The sequence below is a fragment of the Staurois parvus genome, unplaced genomic scaffold (assembly GCF_062004578.1).
Source record: "Staurois parvus isolate SC_StPar_1 unplaced genomic scaffold, SC_StPar_1.0 ptg000015l, whole genome shotgun sequence".
Lineage (NCBI taxonomy): Eukaryota > Metazoa > Chordata > Amphibia > Anura > Ranidae > Staurois > Staurois parvus.
This window is the reverse complement of record NW_028317811.1, coordinates 3,089,967-3,107,419: the sequence shown is the minus strand read 5'-3', so window position 1 is coordinate 3,107,419 and position 17,453 is coordinate 3,089,967. Positions and strand designations below refer to the sequence as shown.

The 17,453-nt window shown below is 39.0% G+C and overlaps 1 protein-coding gene across 1 annotated transcript in view; it reads left to right on the top strand.

The window, feature by feature from the left end:
* EMILIN2 (elastin microfibril interfacer 2) overlaps positions 1-17,453 on the top strand; it is a 95,220-nt gene that overhangs the window by 63,044 nt on the left and 14,723 nt on the right. Inside the window, exons 6-8 of the mRNA XM_089678212.1 lie at positions 1,356-1,385; positions 5,957-5,992; positions 7,647-7,772. Of these exons, the coding sequence (XP_089534338.1) occupies positions 1,356-1,385; positions 5,957-5,992; positions 7,647-7,772 (192 nt within the window). The remainder of the gene's footprint in view (positions 1-1,355; positions 1,386-5,956; positions 5,993-7,646; positions 7,773-17,453) is intronic.

The window sequence follows — 17,453 nt, the reverse complement described above, 5'->3', positions numbered from 1 at the left end:
CCAGAATCAGAGGTACGATGGGACTTGTACAACAGTTGGAGTGCCACATTTGCCCACCTCTGGTGTAGGCCATTTACATACCTCCCAAAGCCTGGCTGGAATATTCCCAGGACGTTGCTACAACAAGTTTGGCTCTAGTTGTTACTGCTCACTTCCACCAACACAGGAATTAGCTTTTTCTCTAGTTTAAACCCCCTAACGTGCTTTTTCTCCCCTGATGAAGTAGCTCTGAGTTTGTGACCTCACTGCTGTGATGGGGAGGTGAACAGTAATGACTAGGCTTCACTTAGCCATGTTCTGTGGGTATTCCAGGCAGGCTTCAGGAGGTATACAGATGGCCTACACCTTTCGCAAGGATAATATTTAACTTTTATCTACAGAAGCCCCTTATCTGCATAGGCAGTTTTTTTTGGTAAAGGTGAACTAACCCTTAAAAAACAAATAAATGAAAAATATAAGAAATCCCAGACCTTTGTCTTTTTACTTTTATATATTAAAAGAAAACAGTGGTTATCAACAGAAAGCTCTGTCTGCCTCAAATGATAAAAATTTATGTGGGCGCAGTGTTGCATGACCAAGTAATTGTCAGTCAAACGATCACTGCAGCTGAAAAATGGCTTAGAAATTAAGGGGTATATACAGACTAGTAGTCAATTGTCTAAATGCGTGCATGTGAATGTGCGGTCTGCTCTTGTCAAGTTTGTTGCTACCTTTAATTTCAGACAGGATTATGGTAGCTTCTAACATTGGTTCCATTCTGTTGACTAAGTACTGATCATTAAATTCTTTATTTTACTTATTCCTCTAAAGAAGAAAAGAGAAAATTTAACATCATCGTTGTCCTGAATCAATCAGTTCTTCTCAAGCAGATCAGCCCCAACATAAAAAGTCCCAAATTATCATGGGGTAATATAAGAAACTTCATAGCAAATCATAAAAGCCCTTTCTTGTCATGGAATAGAGCTATGTGTGAGTTATCAGAACCAAATGTTGTGAACCTGTTTATCTACACATGAAGTTAGGGAACATTGAGAGAGGCACATGTTTCTAAGTCCTGACATGGTTTATTGAGCAGCCTCTAAATGACTGTATTCATCCAAATAGCACAACAAATTTGAGCTTGAGAAAATGATGGATCACTAAAACTAAAGTTATAATACAATATACTATAACCCCATTGTTAGAGACAGATTAAAGTCATAGTTCAGATTCTGTTCAGTGCATGCTGCATACTAAGGCTTTTGTCCATGGTACATAACGACTATCCTTTTTTTTTTTTTCCTTCTTTTTTTTTAAATTCATGATCTGGTACAATTGCTAGTAGTTTAATTGTAAGAAATGTCTTTGTTTTACAGGATATCCCAAGCCGACCAAAGAACCTAAAGGTAATTTCACTCTTTGGGTGAAAAGCTCTAGAGATTATTATACTATATTAGTTTTATATTTAAATTGTCAGTTACCAATGTTAAGCAGGCTGTACATGGGAAGCAATTTTTAGATAATATTAATATGTTCCAGACAAACTCACTGTAAAAGGCAAGCATATAGTTGGGGCACCAATATCCGACGCAAACTCTATACAGAAATCAACAGGGATTATATGATGCCTCATAGGCAATAATGGACAGAGCACCAGCATGTACAGATTGGCTGATTTAAGGTGTTACTAAACCCTGGACTGCATTCATTATATCTGGTCTCCCACAGTACATACTACATGGAAATGCAATTATTTTAGTAAATATAACTGCTAAAGACCTTTTCTCATCAGCAGTTAGAGCAGTCTTGTGACTTCTATCAATGCACAGCCGAGCACTGGCTAAAGCTTGTAGGAGGAGTTTTCTTTCTGCTCTAGGAGAATGCAGAAACCCTGACCTCTGTCTGGACAGTGCTGATTGACCCTGTGCTGATCACATGCACTCTCCCAAGAAAAAAAAAAAACCTCTCTAGCAATACACACCAAACTGAGCATGTACAGAGTGTCTCCACAACATATGTCTTATCAGGAGGCAGGCACTGGAAGAAGGGGAGGATCAGAGAAATCAGGATCAAACAGCATTTTTACACAATGCAGAGGATTAACCCTTTAGGTTCCACAGTGAGTATAACAAGCATGCTTTACTGCATATACAGACTGATTTTACTGTTGTGGGTTTAGTAACACTTTAATGGTGAATTAGGTATCTGACATTCAGACTTTTTTCTGTATATCTTGGGGACACTGTATACAAAGTATTTCCCAATATTCTCTTTAAAAGAACACTACTTGGAATAGTCAGTTGACTAAATTATAACACTTTAATGGTGAATTGGGTATCTGACATTCAGACCTTTTTCTTTATATCTTGGGGACACTGTATACAAAGTATTTCCCAATATTCTCTTTAAAAGTATACTACTAGGAATAGTCAGTGGACTAAATTATAACAGCTTAATTTTCCTCCATAACCTCTTACAGCAGGGATGTGAAAGTGGTCAGTGGAAAACTAGTTTTTTAAATCATGTCAAAGAATATAGATACTGTATGTAATCTGCAATACATGCACACGTCCTCATGTTTTATTTCTATAACCAGAAACAATTTCTGTTGATGTGCCAGAAATAGTGTTCTCCTGCCTTCCTCTTTCTCATGATAACACCATTTTTTCAGTTCTGAATTCCTCTTCTCCTCTCCCTACCGCCATCTTTATCTTCATAACCCCTGCTTTGCACGCAGACATGACAGCACAGTAAACAACAAGTAATAAATTAATATTTACTATTTGTAGTAAATTAACAAGTATTTTTTGCACTTATAAACAGAACAAACCATGTTCAATGGTATATTTACCAGACCACAAGGGAGCAAATAATATCTTCATTGCGAGAATTACATGAGGGGTTCTTCTAGCAAAATTATACGTTTATATTTGCACAATGTACACAGTTGAATAAACAAATGACCAAGCATAGCATTAGATGGCTTTTAAAAGTAACTGAAAAATTGGTTTCCTGTGTATTAAGTAAGTATTAAGTTAATACAGTTCTGTTCCTATCTCATTTTTCAGACTTGCATTAGCCCACCCTCAAATCACAATGCCCAAATCTGACCAATGTTCATATGTCCATATAAGCTACACTCACTGATAGGATGCAACAATGGGGCCATGTTCTTACATATAATAAAAATGTCCTTGGTATCTTGAATACTTTTTCTTCAAAGTGATATATTATCTCTTTATGCATGTTTATTGTAAGTGTATATCTATAACAGTGAAATATAAAAAAGAAAAACTTTCTAGTGAAGAAAGTCTTACTTTTAGAAGATAAGCATAGATTAAAGTAACTAGTCTTATTCAATAAAGTGTTCTTAATCTTAGAGTTCTTATTCATCAGTGCTAACTCTTAAGTGCAGTACCCCAGAGCAACCAATCAGAATTCACTCTGCTTAAAGTCCAAATCCAGGGTCCCTCTTGCCCACTTTAACTGATCATTTGGTAAAAAAAAAAAAAAAATCCCTGATTTCACTTACCCTTAAGCCGTGGTCATGTGATCACCGAGTGCCAGGTCTTCCTCCTTGCTTGGGTGCTTCTTCTGGTTGTCCATGTCACTGCCTGTGTGACATGAATAATTCCCATTGACTGGCCAGCAGTCCTCAAATGATCCAGAAGCAGACCAGCCAATGAGGGTTACCATGTAGGGGGTGGGAGGGGAAGATGGCGAAAATAGGTTTTGCCGAAATTTTGGCTTTAAATCAGGTAAGTAAATGGTGGATTCGGATTGGATGCTATGGGTTACATCACTTATTCATAAGCAGTTGTAAATTAGACTGCTTGTTCCAGCCTAGCCAATATTTTCAACATGTTTAATTTTCAAAGATTTGCCAGTCTAAATCAGAGAAATGTATTCCAAGCACTTGGTTTGCTCTGCATCAACCATGTTGTTCAAATCCGTTTTGATGCAGTAGATAATAAAAAACAAAATGTTTTTATTATAGTTATAGTCTACAGAAATTCATATTGTTGTTTTACATTGCTATATGATACAGTTGCAAGAAAAAGTATGTGAACCCCTTGGGATTCCGTGGAGTTTTGCATGAATTGGGCATAAAATGTGCTCTGAATGTCATCTAAGTCACAACAATAGAAGAACACAGTCTGCTGAACATAATACTACACAAACATTAGATGTTGCCATGGTTTCATTACACATAACATGTAAACATTCACAGTGCAGGGAGGAAAAAGTATGTGAACCTTTGGACTTAATAACTGGTTGACCCTCCTTTGGCAGCAATAACCTCAACCAAACGTTTCCTGTAGTTGCAGATCAGACCTGCACAACGATCTGGAGTCATTTTGGACGACTCCTCTTCACAAAACTGTTTCAGTGTAGCAATATTCTTGGGATGTCTGGTGTGAATCGCTCTCTTAAGGTCATGCCATAGCATTTCAATGGGGTTGAGGTCAGGACTCTGACTGGGCCACTCCAGAAGGCGTATTCTGTGCTGTTGCAGCCATTGTTTTGTTGAATGACTTGTATGCTTTGGGTCATTGTCCTGTTGCATCACCCATCCTCTGCGGAGCTTCAGTTGGTGGACAGATGGTCGTACGTTTTCCTGCAAAATGTCTTGATAAACTCTGGAATTCATTTTCCCATCAATGACAACAATCCGTCCAGGCCCTGAGGCAGCAAAGCAGCCCCAAACCATGATGCTCCCTCCGCCATGTTTCACAGTGGGGATGAGGTTTTGATGTTGGTGTGCTGGGCCTTTTTTTCTCCACACATAGTGTTGTCTATTCTTCCCAAACAACTCAATCTTGGTTTCATCTGTCCACAGTATATTCTGCCAGTAGTGCTGTGGAACATCCAGGTGCTCTTTAGCAAACTTCAAACGAGCTGCAATCTTCTTTTTGGGCAGCAATGGCTTCCTCCGTGGTGTCCTCCCATGTACTCCATTCTTGTTTAATGTTTTCCTTATTGTAGATGTGTCAACAAAAATGTTAGCATGTGCCAGAGATTTCTGTAGGTCTTTAGCTGACACTCTGGGATTCTTCTTTACCTCATGCAGCATTCTGCGCTGTGCTCTTGCAGTCATTTTTACAGGACGACCACACCTAGGGAGAATAGCAACAGTGCTAAACTTTCTCCATTTGTAGACAGTCTGTCTTACCGTGGACACAGGAACATCAAGGCTCAAGGAGATACTTTTGTAACCCTTTCCAGCTTCATGCAAGTCAACAATTCTTGATGGTAGGTCTTCTGAGAGCTCTTTTCTGCGAGGCATGGTTCACATCAGACAGTGCTTCTTAAAACCAGTAAACCCAAAACAGGTGTGTGTTTTTTAAGGGCAGGACAGCTGTCAGCAACACATCCAATATCATCACACTGATTGGAGTCAAGGTTGGCTCACTCCTGGCTCCAATTAGCTCTGGGAGAAGTCATTAAGCTAGGGCCTCACATACTTTTTCCTCCCTGCACTGTGAATGTTTCCATGTTATGTGCAATTAAACCATGGCAACATCTAATGTTTGTGTAGTATTATGTTCAGCAGACTGTGTTCTTCTCTTGTTGTGACTTAGATGACGTTCAGAGCACATTTTATGCCCAATTCATGCAAAACTCCACGTAATCCCAAGGGGTTCACATACTTTTTCTTGCAACTGTATATGTATTTTGACTATGTAATAAAGTATCAGTGCTCTGTAAATCATTAGGATGTGAGTGTATATGTGAATTGGATCTGTTGTTTGGAAATCCATTACTAAAAAAGACAAGGATGTAACTTACTTTACATCTTTAGTATAAAGGTTATTTTATGGGGGCCCAGGCCAATAAATCTCATTGGAGTTAAACTACAAATTAGCTACAAATAAAATGATAAAACAGCCAATTACTAAAATTAATACAAATATTGGACAACTTTTCATAATTCCAAATAAAATAAAATATAATGGCGTTTCTATTTATTTTGCAGGTCCTCCAACAGTAGACGTCTTTCCAGAATCTATAGGTAATTATATACATATATTTTATTTAAATAATTTTCTTGCCAATGTTCAGCAAACACACCTTCTAGGAATCAGCAAGAGAAATTCAGAGTCGTATGGATGGGTTGTTGGCAATACTGCTCTGCAGAGATCCCAGATGATTAAATATATCCCTTCATACCTCCTGATACTCTTTGCCCGTTATGACTCAGATTGGCATTATGTTTAACCCCAACTTTCTGTGATTTTTATTGCCCGAGTGTTAGTAAGTGTGAATGCTTACATTCCCCGCCCCCCCCCTTTTTTTTTTTTTCTTTTCTTCCCTCTTATACAGTTTTAAAATATATATACAGTTTTAAAGTATATATCAGGTGGTGGGACTCTCCTGACAGTGTATGGGTTGTCCCTTGCTTAGCTACTGTTTGCCTTGATGCATACGTTTGCGATAATTTGTTTCTTTTGTTTTACATACATATGTATGACTCCTGCTGTACATTGTGTGTGTCTTGAATATGACTGATGCTGTATTTCAAACACCTTTTATTAATTGTACTGTTTGGAAGCCTTAATAAAACTTGACCATACAAAAAAAAAGACACCTTCCTTCTACACATGAAGGAAATATAATGGTATGCAAGTCAAAGCTTACCTCTTAGGGACCTTAGCAAATATCCTTTTTTTCCAAGAATGTAAATAATAAAGGAGCAATAAAACTTGGCTCCTTTAGTATACTGACGCAAGTCAATAAAGCTTGCAAATATAACCTTTAACCTTTGCCCCTTCCACTTGATGTTAATTAAGCAATTTTAAGAATGCTGTGAAGTTCTGTAAAACCATGCCTGGCATTACTCTAGATTTCCCTCAGCTTTTCCTGCTAGACCTACATGTGTCCAAAGGGATACCAAAAACTCCCCTGTTCAGACAGTGATTGAACGGTTACCTGTTTATCACTTCTCCCCCCACTAATCAGGATTTCCTCGTGGTGAATTGTTAAGCTCTATATGACAATTTTGCTAATCAAGATTGGGATATAGAAATTATTATTTCGGGGCTGCAAGCTGCTATTGCTTATCGAATCATAAGAATATATAGTTACATAGTTAGTCTGGCTGAAAATATTATTATTATTATACAGTATTTATAAAGCCCCAATAATTCACTCAGCGCTGTACATTACAAAGGGGGACAGAACATGTGACAGAACAATACCAATACAATGCAAAACATGAGGGGATCGAGGGCCCTGCTCTTTCGAGCTTACAATCTAGAAGATAGAAAAAGAACAAAAGTCCATCTAGTTCAACAAAAGAAAAAAAGTTATAATCCTATACCCACAATTGATCCAGAGGAAGGCAAAAAAAACCCCAGCAAATCATGATACAATTTGCTCCTGCAGTGGAAAAAATTCCTTCCTGATCCCCCGAGAAGCATATATATATTAATTTTATTTTAATACAATGATGCCATTATTCCTTAGGGCCTGTTCTATTAGGTAATTTAGTCAGTGAACAGCAGGGATCTATTGAATGTCAATTAATTACATTCAAATGTCAAGCATCTCATTTTGGCATTATATAAAGAATGTACATAAAAAAGTACAGTTGTGAGAATTAGTTTGTGATCTTTGTTCTATACTGTGATCTTTGTTCTAAACTTTGCGTGTTTTATTTCTCCTAGGAGTTACTGCTATAGCAGCTCTAATATCGTTTTCTGCTGGACTAACTAGACACTCCTTTGATATTGGAATTGTTCCCTTTAACCATGTGTTGGTTAATGATGGAGATCATTATAACCCTACTACAGGTAACATGCCTTAACATGTGTTCCTATTTCTAGCATATTTATATTGTATAGAGGATACAAAGTTTTTACTAAATGATTGAGTCATTTTCATTTTATTATATGGTACAATTAAAGGGAATGTGTACACCATTTTTTTTCAAAGATGTGTTTGTGAAATATATCAGCAAGAAGTGTTTTTTTTAAATATTAATGCTTTAAAATGTAAATTTCAGTAAAAAGAACTATGCCTTCCCTTTAAATAAGAACAGCGAAAATAACTGTATGTAAACCTAAGGAAGAAAGTCAGTTGACCAGAAAATGCTTTAAACAATCTGTTCATATTCTGTGTGCAGTTATAATACAAGTACTTTTTGCTTTCCTTTTTACGATCTGGGCTCTTGAACATGAGCCCTTGGCACCAATTGATGGGATTCCTAAAATTAAGTCAATCCAAAAATCTGGATCAGCTGGATAACTTTTATCACATTTTTAAAATTGGGTAGATCTGAAAATAAGTAACAGGTGTCAATATGATGTTTTCTTGGTTATAATTGTTTATATGTTTTAAGGTGCATCTATATTATCATTATTATTATATAGCGCCAACATTTTTTGCAGCACTTTACAAAATGAAGATAGAGATTACAGTAACAATACAATTTGGTACAAGAGGAAACAGAGGGCCCTGCTCCTTAGAGCTTACAATCTAGAAGATCTATAGCCAAAAGTCTTTTTTTATTTTTAGGCTTGGATTGAATGGGGGCAGGGATAGAACATCTGTCAGATTTACTGCTATCAGAGGCTTCATTTGTTTTCTGGGGAAACCCTTTTGCCAGAGAGGATAAAAAAATGTCTTCTGTGTGTTCTGCTGTTGCAAACTTTGTTTACTTCCTGCATGCCAAAAGGTTGTCTCCGGGACAGTGAGTAAGGGGAAGTCTCTCTAATTGAGCCCCAGACAGCAGTGAAAACTGATATGGGTTCTAATTCTTCCCTACACTATCCAAAACTAAAAACCTTTGGTCATATATACCCTTTAAATTTTACATTTGTTTACTATATTTTAGGTTGCACAAATATGGTTGAACTGTTATTTTATTTAGTTGCTTTTTGTTTCCTAGAAAGCTATATAGTTTCCAGGTGAAACCTATGAAATGGTAAAGTTATTTCTTATTGTGGTATATTTTATTGACTCTAAGGCTCGTTAATCATGACAAGTTTTTTCACTTACATAGTTCAACATCAATCCTAACTAGTCTTAGAGTTCTAGTAGCCAGAGAACACATGTAGCCTTTAATGTCACATTTATGGAACACATTATGGTTTCTGCCACATGTCTTTAATGATAACAACGTGCAGCCATGTGAGTGGTTAGGGGCTGCAGATAATCCTAACCATAAATCACCCTTTGGCTGCATTTTTTTTGGGTCGGCATGCATTCATGTGTGTTTAGAGGTGACATGTATTATATGGTCTGTGTACAAATGAAAGTGTTTAATAGCAGACGCATTTTAACTGGAAAATCTTGCATGCACATCCTGCAGTGTGAAGAGAATGTAAAATCTCTTATGGATCACAGAGGTTGTAACTTCACTAGCAGAACATATAACCAACCCTTACCTGTGGTTTTAAGTGTTACCATGGGGGCCTATCAGTGGGAGTATTTTCCTATACAGTCCATGAGACACTAAAAGAAGTTTCTTTTTAAAAAGTATAAGTCTTTCTTACCTCATCTGGTGGTGGTGGGAGTTTACCATGCTGGAACACTTAAGACGGTTGAGCATGAGTCAATGATTATGCCACTGCATTCCATCTGACTCTGCCGATATACAGTATGTATTACTTGTCCCTTTTATTCATTAGAATACTGAATAAATGTGAATGACTCTTCTGTGGGGGACTAAACAGCACTGACAGTTGGAGGCTGAAAAATAACACATGTTCTTATTTATTAAATAAAGTGCAATGTGCAATTATGATGTCCAGAGGCCTTTATCTCTTAGATTGTAAGCTCCAAAGAGCAGGGCCCTCCTAACCCTCTTGTATTGAACTGTACTTTTGCTGTATTGTCTCCTGTTATATTGTAAAGCGCTGAGCAAACTGTTGGCACTATATAAATCCTGTATAATAATAATAATCCCATAGCAACAAATTTTGAAATAATCTCTTAAACTAGATTTGTACTGTCTATAAATGTATTAAGGTATCGTTTTAGCCTGGTAGCATCCAAAGTGATAGCTCTATGACTTGGCAATAGTGCCATGTTATGGGAGGCAGGTGAGGGTGTCACCTGCTCCTCGCACCCCAAGGAATTTTTTTCCTTTCTCAAGGTAGAAGCACTTGGTTGGGGCAGCAGATGAGCATGGTTAAGGTAGACCTAGGCACCTAGGAGACTGGCTTCCAAGTGTCAGGGTATTGTAAACTTTAATAAATGGAGTACAGGTTTGCTTTAGCTGATACTGTAAATAACTACACTTTACATTACATCACAGTTTTTTTATCGTGCCACTTTATTTAATAGACTTAACATATTGGGCAGTTTACTAATATTGCAGGATTCTGAAACCTTTAGGAAATTAGATTATTTTTTGAGACACTGACCTAGAAAATGTAGGCAGATCAGGAGTTCTGACATTACTCTGGCTTTCTAAACTTGGTGTATATTCTTAGACACTGACAGTGTATGAAAAGTCATGGACAGCCAGGCAACTGGTATTCTTGGAAGAAGGTCAGCAATAGCAGCCTTCATATTTTTCTCTACAGGTTTACTTTAAAGTGAATCTGTGGCCAGACTATGGACATTCAACTATTTACATATTCTTAACAGTAAGCAGTAATTTCACTTCCAAAACATGTTCTCCTTGACAGCTGCAGGCTGTATGGATAAATTAATCCTCAAATGTTCTCGCCAGAAACATTCAAGTCTTTCTCTCAGCAGCTCAGCTTCTCTTGCTCCTCTTCCCAGCAGTGACTCTGCAACCTTCTAATCTCTATTGTAAACACACATCAGGTGCTTTGGGGGAAGGGGAGCAAGGGAAGTTGAGCTGCTGAGAGAGTGTGTTCAGTGATGCTACTGTGAACTTTGAGACTGAATTGTTTTACAGTGCCTGCAGTTACAGAGTTCAAGAAGGGCTTGTTCTAAGGCTCCATGCACACTGGGCGTTTTAATAACGCTGGTAACGTAGCTGTGTAAAGTCACAATAAAACGTGAGTTTTTCAGCCTTTTGCCACATTTTTTCACATTTGCGTTTTTTTAAAAAAACTCCTCTAGAACCCCATAGTTCGGGGGGGGGGGGGTTTCAGCCAAAAACCGCTAATTACAGTCTATATGTGCATAGGATAACATGTTGGGGAGTTTACTGCCTGTAGAAAAAAAACGTCAAAAGCAAAAAACAGCAGCTGTAAAAAAGACCAGTGTGCATGAGGACTAAAACTCATTTAGGTTCAAAATAGTTGAATGTCTTTAGTCTGGAGACTTTTCTAGGTGCACCAATCAGGTGTATTTTATGTTCATTAGAAATTGTTATAGATTGAATTCTCTGTGTCTAGGTCAGAAACCGTGAGTAGTAATGGTCATTAGTTCCTTTTTGAAGGGAACATTATATTTGAAAAAATATATTAGTGTGAAAAAAACCTCACTAATCTATGTGTATTTTTTGTTTTGATAGTTTTTGTTTCTATTTGTTTTGCAGCCAGGTGCTAGTAACTTGGTTGTTTGTTGTTCAGAGATGTTGGCGGACTATTGTACATTTCACCACTACTGCCTCCCAGAAGCAGTAGCAAGATGATAATGCTAATGTTTTTATTTGTTTAGTAGATAAGGGTCTTTTAGTTTAAGCAGTAAAAAATATTAGGAGTTGGGTCATATCCACATATTCCTCTTGTAGGTAACATTGATCCTGCTGTTTGTGAACTGTAGTTAGGAGAACCTGAAATGATCAGAGGAAAAAAAAAATCAGAAACTGTAGACTTATTAGCATTAGAGCCAGTTCACACCACATGCAGTCCAGTGCATTTTTTTCTGCATCAAAAATGCATTGATTGTAGGCTACATGGTTTCCAATTCCATAGTTCACACCAGTGCGGTCAATTCCACTGCGTTCTGGGTTCAGAAAAAAAGTAGAACATGCTGCATTTTTTCTGCACTGAATTATACTGGAATGCAGTAAAACGCATCAAAAATGCACCTAAACGCACTGGAATGCTCATGTCCTTATTTAAATTGAAGAAAAAGAAAGGGGTAGAAAAAATGACCTGAAATGCACCAAACATACTGGAATGCGCCAAAAACACACATTCAGAAACTCATGCAGGCTGTATTTTTATGGTGTGAACTGGCCCTTAGACAGGACATATGGCAAGCTGCATGTGCAAGGTGTTGGATCATATTGCAACTAGTTAAAAAGAAATCCTGTAAAGTATTCGACTGGGCAAAATAAAAAAACATATACAACATTCAGTTGATTGAAATCCAGTGAGCTCCTTCCTAACCATTTGTGCAATATGCATCTGCTACTCTGAAATCACAAACAGTGTTATCAACTCTGTCTTGTTCTACAGAACACCCCCTCTTTTGTTATGAGGATAAGGAGAGGGGAAGGTGTTTTTTAGTCTAATAGAAAAGGAACACTTCCACGGGGGAAATTCCTTTCAGTGACAACTGTCACGATCGTGGCGTCAGACCCCAGCCCTTCTCACCAAACTCGTGACTGAAGGACTAGCCGATCTAAAACCGCGCTGTCACGTGCGTAACAATCCCATACCCAGCTGCACCCTGCACAATGATTTTCCAGCTAGTTGGACCACAATCGATGTACCGGCAGCCTGAGTGATTGTTACTGGGTCAGGTTAATTACGCAATTAACCCTTCACAGTGCCACCACCTCATTTTTGTACAGGGAAAGAGGAAACTCGGTGATATCAGCTAAAACACTATAATGGTTGAGATAATCGTCTGCATGATACGGTCACCGCAGGCCGATTATGCAGAGGGTTAAACAAACACAGTAGTGTTCTCTTTAGAGGCAGGAATTCGTAAATTGCAATAAAGCACTATAGAAACAGTTCAACACTTTCAGAAGGAAAGATTTATTACTAAAAGGTCAAACGGGTGCACTAACAATATTTACAGAAAAAGATGTAACTAAGATATATATATAAATATACAGAGACCAACAGCACAGCAAAGAGATATCAGAGAGAGGTGAAAGGGTTAAGGTACTTGCCAAAGTCCTGGGTTAGCAGATCCAGGTTTCAGAGCGAAAGGGCACGGGTCTCCCCAGGTGGTACTGATGTTAAAATGGGAGACTTCTTCAATTTACTCTAATTAGGCCTGACAGTCTAATTTGTAGTTCCCCAGCAGGGGGTGTCTCTGAAGTCAAGGACCAATACCCCATTTAGGGCGTGGAGGTCTGGGCGTGGACCTAAACTAGAGCCAAAATCTTGTGTAGTTCATATTTTGGCTCATATCTTTTCCTATACACAAGTGACATTCCACCCACGGGTAGATTATTATGCAGACACGTCTGAGGATTGATTAGATATGAATTATGAAATTATACACTGAACGGTTCACGAGATCTATTTTTCGGCTTTACTATATATTCGAGACAAGGCAAGTGACCTATCAAATTGTTCGTCTTCTCTTAGCCAATCTGACGAAATATCTGGTTTTTATGTAAGTCTCTCATATTCCAAGATATGAGACATAGGGGAAAAATGGATTTTTAAAAGTGTTAGCTGGTCCCGCCTTCCTTGGAATGTCTTGAACTCTGGGGAAAGCCTGCCTTATCTTATACGAGGTGTTACATTTTACAGGTTCTTCAGACAGCTAGGCCCCATCTCCCTTGGGGACTTTATAGCTCCTAGCCCCCTGCTGGGCCCTGGCCTCCTGTGACACTCCTAACACACATACACACTGGCTAAATGTCGCTGTGACTCTCAGAAAGGGAAGGGGGAAAGTATGAGGGGAGAAAATAGAGATTCTCAACAAAATGGAGACCTGCGTCAGTCTCTGGGTATACGCTGGTTATAACAACTGTCTACACTGTATTTATAGACCTGGTAGTTTAACTTCTATAGTTGGGAAGATACTGGAGAGTTTAATAAAAGACCATATAGATGAGTTCTTGCTGGAAAAAAATATTTTAAGCAGCAGAGAGCATGGATTCATGAAAGACAGAAGTTGTCAAACAAATCTGATTTCTTTTTATGAGGAGGTGTGCAAAACCTTGGACAGAGGGGTGGCGGTGGATGTGGTATACTTGAATTGTGCAAACACGTTTGACATAGTTCCCCACACATGGCTAATGTGTAAGGTAAAGTCTACGGGCTTGGAAAAATCCATATATATATATGGATAGAAGACTGGCTAAAAGATCGTATTCAGAGAGTAGTGGTTAATGATTCATACTCTGAATGGTCTAGGGTTGTCAGTGGTGTACCCCAAGGTTCAGTGTTGGGACCCCTACTTTTTAATATTTTTATAAACAATATAGGTTCTGGGATTAAAAATGCCATTTCAGTCTTTGCAGATGACACCAAGCTGTGCAGTGGAATAACGTCCTTACAGGATGTCTCCAACTTACAAGCCGACCTCAATGCACTGTTTAATTGGGCAACTATGTGGCAAATGAGGTTTAATGTTGATAAATATAAGGTTATGCACTTGGGGGCTAAGAATATGCATGCATCATGCATACTAGGGGGAATACAACTGGGGGAATCAATGGTGAAGAAGAATCTGGGAGTTCTGGTAGATCACATGCGTAATAATGGCATGCAATGCCAAGCTGCGGTTTCTAAAGCGAGCAAAATCCTCTCTTGTATTAGGCTACGTTCACACTAGCCTTGTGTGCAGGCGGCAGAGAGGCGTTTGGGAAGCGTTTTTATCGCTTCCCAAACGCCTCTGCCAATTCTGCACATTACAGCACATGGTGCTGTTCTAACGGGAGTGTTTGCGTCGCGGCAAAACGGACGCCTCTGGACGAGTCGGGAGGCTTTGAAGCCTCCTATTCTCGTCTATGGTGCCGCTCCGCAAACGCCCGGCCGGCGTTTGCGGTGCGGTTGCGGGGCGTTTGCGGAGCGGTAACACCACTCAAACTGCATTATAGGCATTTGTGGGGCGTTATTAACGCTCGGCAAACGCCTAGCAACCGCCGCTAAACCGTGCATGCGGAGTTTGCGGAGCGTTTGCCGAGCGTTAAAAAACGCTCCGCAAACGCCGGACCAACGCTTGCCAAACGCTATAGGGGCGTTTGGCAAGTGTTGGCAAAACAGCCTAGTGTGAACGAGCCCTTAAAAGAGGTATAGACTCCAGAGAGAGAGAGATCATTTTACCACTGTACAAATCATTAGTAAGACCTCATCTGGAATATGCAGTTCAGTTTTGGGCACCAATTCACAAAAAGAACATTGGGGAACTGGAGAAAGTACAGAGAAGGGCAACCAAACTAATAAGAGGCATGGAGGAGCTCAGCTATGAGGAAAGATTAAAGGAATTGAATTTATTCTCTCCTGAGAAGAGGCGATTAAGGGGGGATATGATCAACATGTATAAATACATCAGTGGTTCATATAGTGAACTCGGTGTAGAGTTAGTCACCCTGAGGTCATCACAGAAGACAAGGGGGCACTCTTTACGTCTGGAGCAAAAGAAATTTAATCTCCAAACACAGAAAGTTTTCTTCACCATAAGAGCTGTGAAAATGTGGAATAGACTCCCTCAAGAGTTGGTTGTAGCCAGCTCAGTGAATTTCTTTAAAAAAGGAATGGATTATTTCTTGGATAAACAGAATATAACTGGATACTAACATTTATAGGTAAAGTTGATCCAGGGAATATCCAATTGCCTCTCGGGGGATCAGGAAATAATTTTTTCCCTGCAGGAGCAATTTGGATCATGCTATGCTGGGGGGGGGGGGGGTTGCCTTCCTCTGGATCAACTGTGGGTGTAGGATTATAATTTTTTTTTTTAAATGGTTGAACTGGATGGACTTTTGTTTTTTTTTGGCCAGAATAACTATGTAACTACTGTGGTGCTCCTCTCCCTTGTTGCTCGTCTAGTTATTAAAGGAGAAGTACGGAGCTTCAAAAAACAAACACATACTAACCTCCATGCTGCAACATTGGTGTTATGCTGTAGCTGTCCCACATCAGCTCTGAGATGGAGAAGTGAGCAATTACATGAATGCTGATCACTCAGCTCTCGGTCTGCTTGGAATGAAGAGCAGTAACTGTCAGTCACTGCTCTCCATTTTCTCTTCCAGCACCCAATGGAGCATCGGGCAGGGGAGGTGGTAGCTGGCTCTGGTTCTTTGTCATGCGAAGAGAGCTGGAGTCAGCTGTCAATCAGGCAGCCTGGTGGATCCCGATAATATTGCCAGACCCTGGAGCAGTGCTGCTATATCAGCTGATAGTGGGAAATAGTTCACTATTAGCTGAGTCTGGGTCACAGGAGGGCAAAAGTAAGTGCACTCCTGTGACCCACAAGAAAGTATGACCAAAAAAAGCTTTGGCCATACTTCTCTTTAAAGCATACAGTTTCTATTGGCAGAACACTTCTGTAAATTAAAATTACTACAGCTCCAAAAACCAGAAGGAACTGTAGCTTCAGATTGGTAACTTTACTCAGGCAAGAGGAACCGCTCCTAAAGTATCGCAATGGATGGAAGATCAGTCACTTTGATATTACCTGAATCAGTGGAATGCAGTTTTGCCTGCATGAGCATCAAAGAAGCCTTTCCAGATAAAGATTATTATACTTTATTATTATTATACAGTATTTATAAAGCGCCAATAGTTCACTCAGCACTGTACATTACAAAGGGGGACAGAACATGTGACAGAACAATACCAATACAATGCAAAACATGAGGGGATTGAGGGCCCTGCTCTTTCAAGTTTACAATCTAGGAGATATTGAAGAACTGCTGCGGCTTATTTGTTTTTAAGCTGTTTGTTTCAGTGCTGTCATTTTTATCCTTCTGTTCCAGGTAACTGACCTAGAATGTGTATATGTATATATTGGGTAAAACAAAGCAAAGATGAGAGTGACAACCTTGGAACATGCACCTTCAAAAACAGTTGGTGGCGGCACCCATACTACTGGATTGAGTCCCTTTAATCTGGCTGCTTACAGAATGGTCAGATTCTGTGCCAGAGTTTTCTCAGTACTCTTGTTTGAGGTAGGATGGTAGAGCAGCGTGAGAGAGCTCTTGTGCCAGGAAAATCAATCGTTTTCTAACCTTCTTGATCGTTTTGTTTTGCGAGAATGTTTTTTCAGGATTATTGTAGGCTGTTCCATAGACATTGGATCATTGCATGATCTGGCCAAACAAAGAATGTTTGGCAGATTGTCATCTAACATCTTTGAGCATCTTAAATTTATGAGCATTCAGATGTTTTTTTGCAAAACAAGAATGTAAAGGAAGTTCAAATGCATAATCTAGAGAAAGACGACATAGAAATGGCCCAGCTAAAACAAGAAAAGCATCAGATAATAGTTATGTCTTTTTCTCAGTCGTTCCTCTGTTCATTTTAGTATAGCTGTGGTCACGGCTGTCAAGAGAACATTCTAGACACATTTCTACTAATGTACTATTCATAAGTTCAAACACGCAGGCAAACCATGTGAGGATCTGCCATCTTTAAAATATGCAACACAGTATTGAAAACGCGGTCACAAGATAAGACTCTAGACTTTGT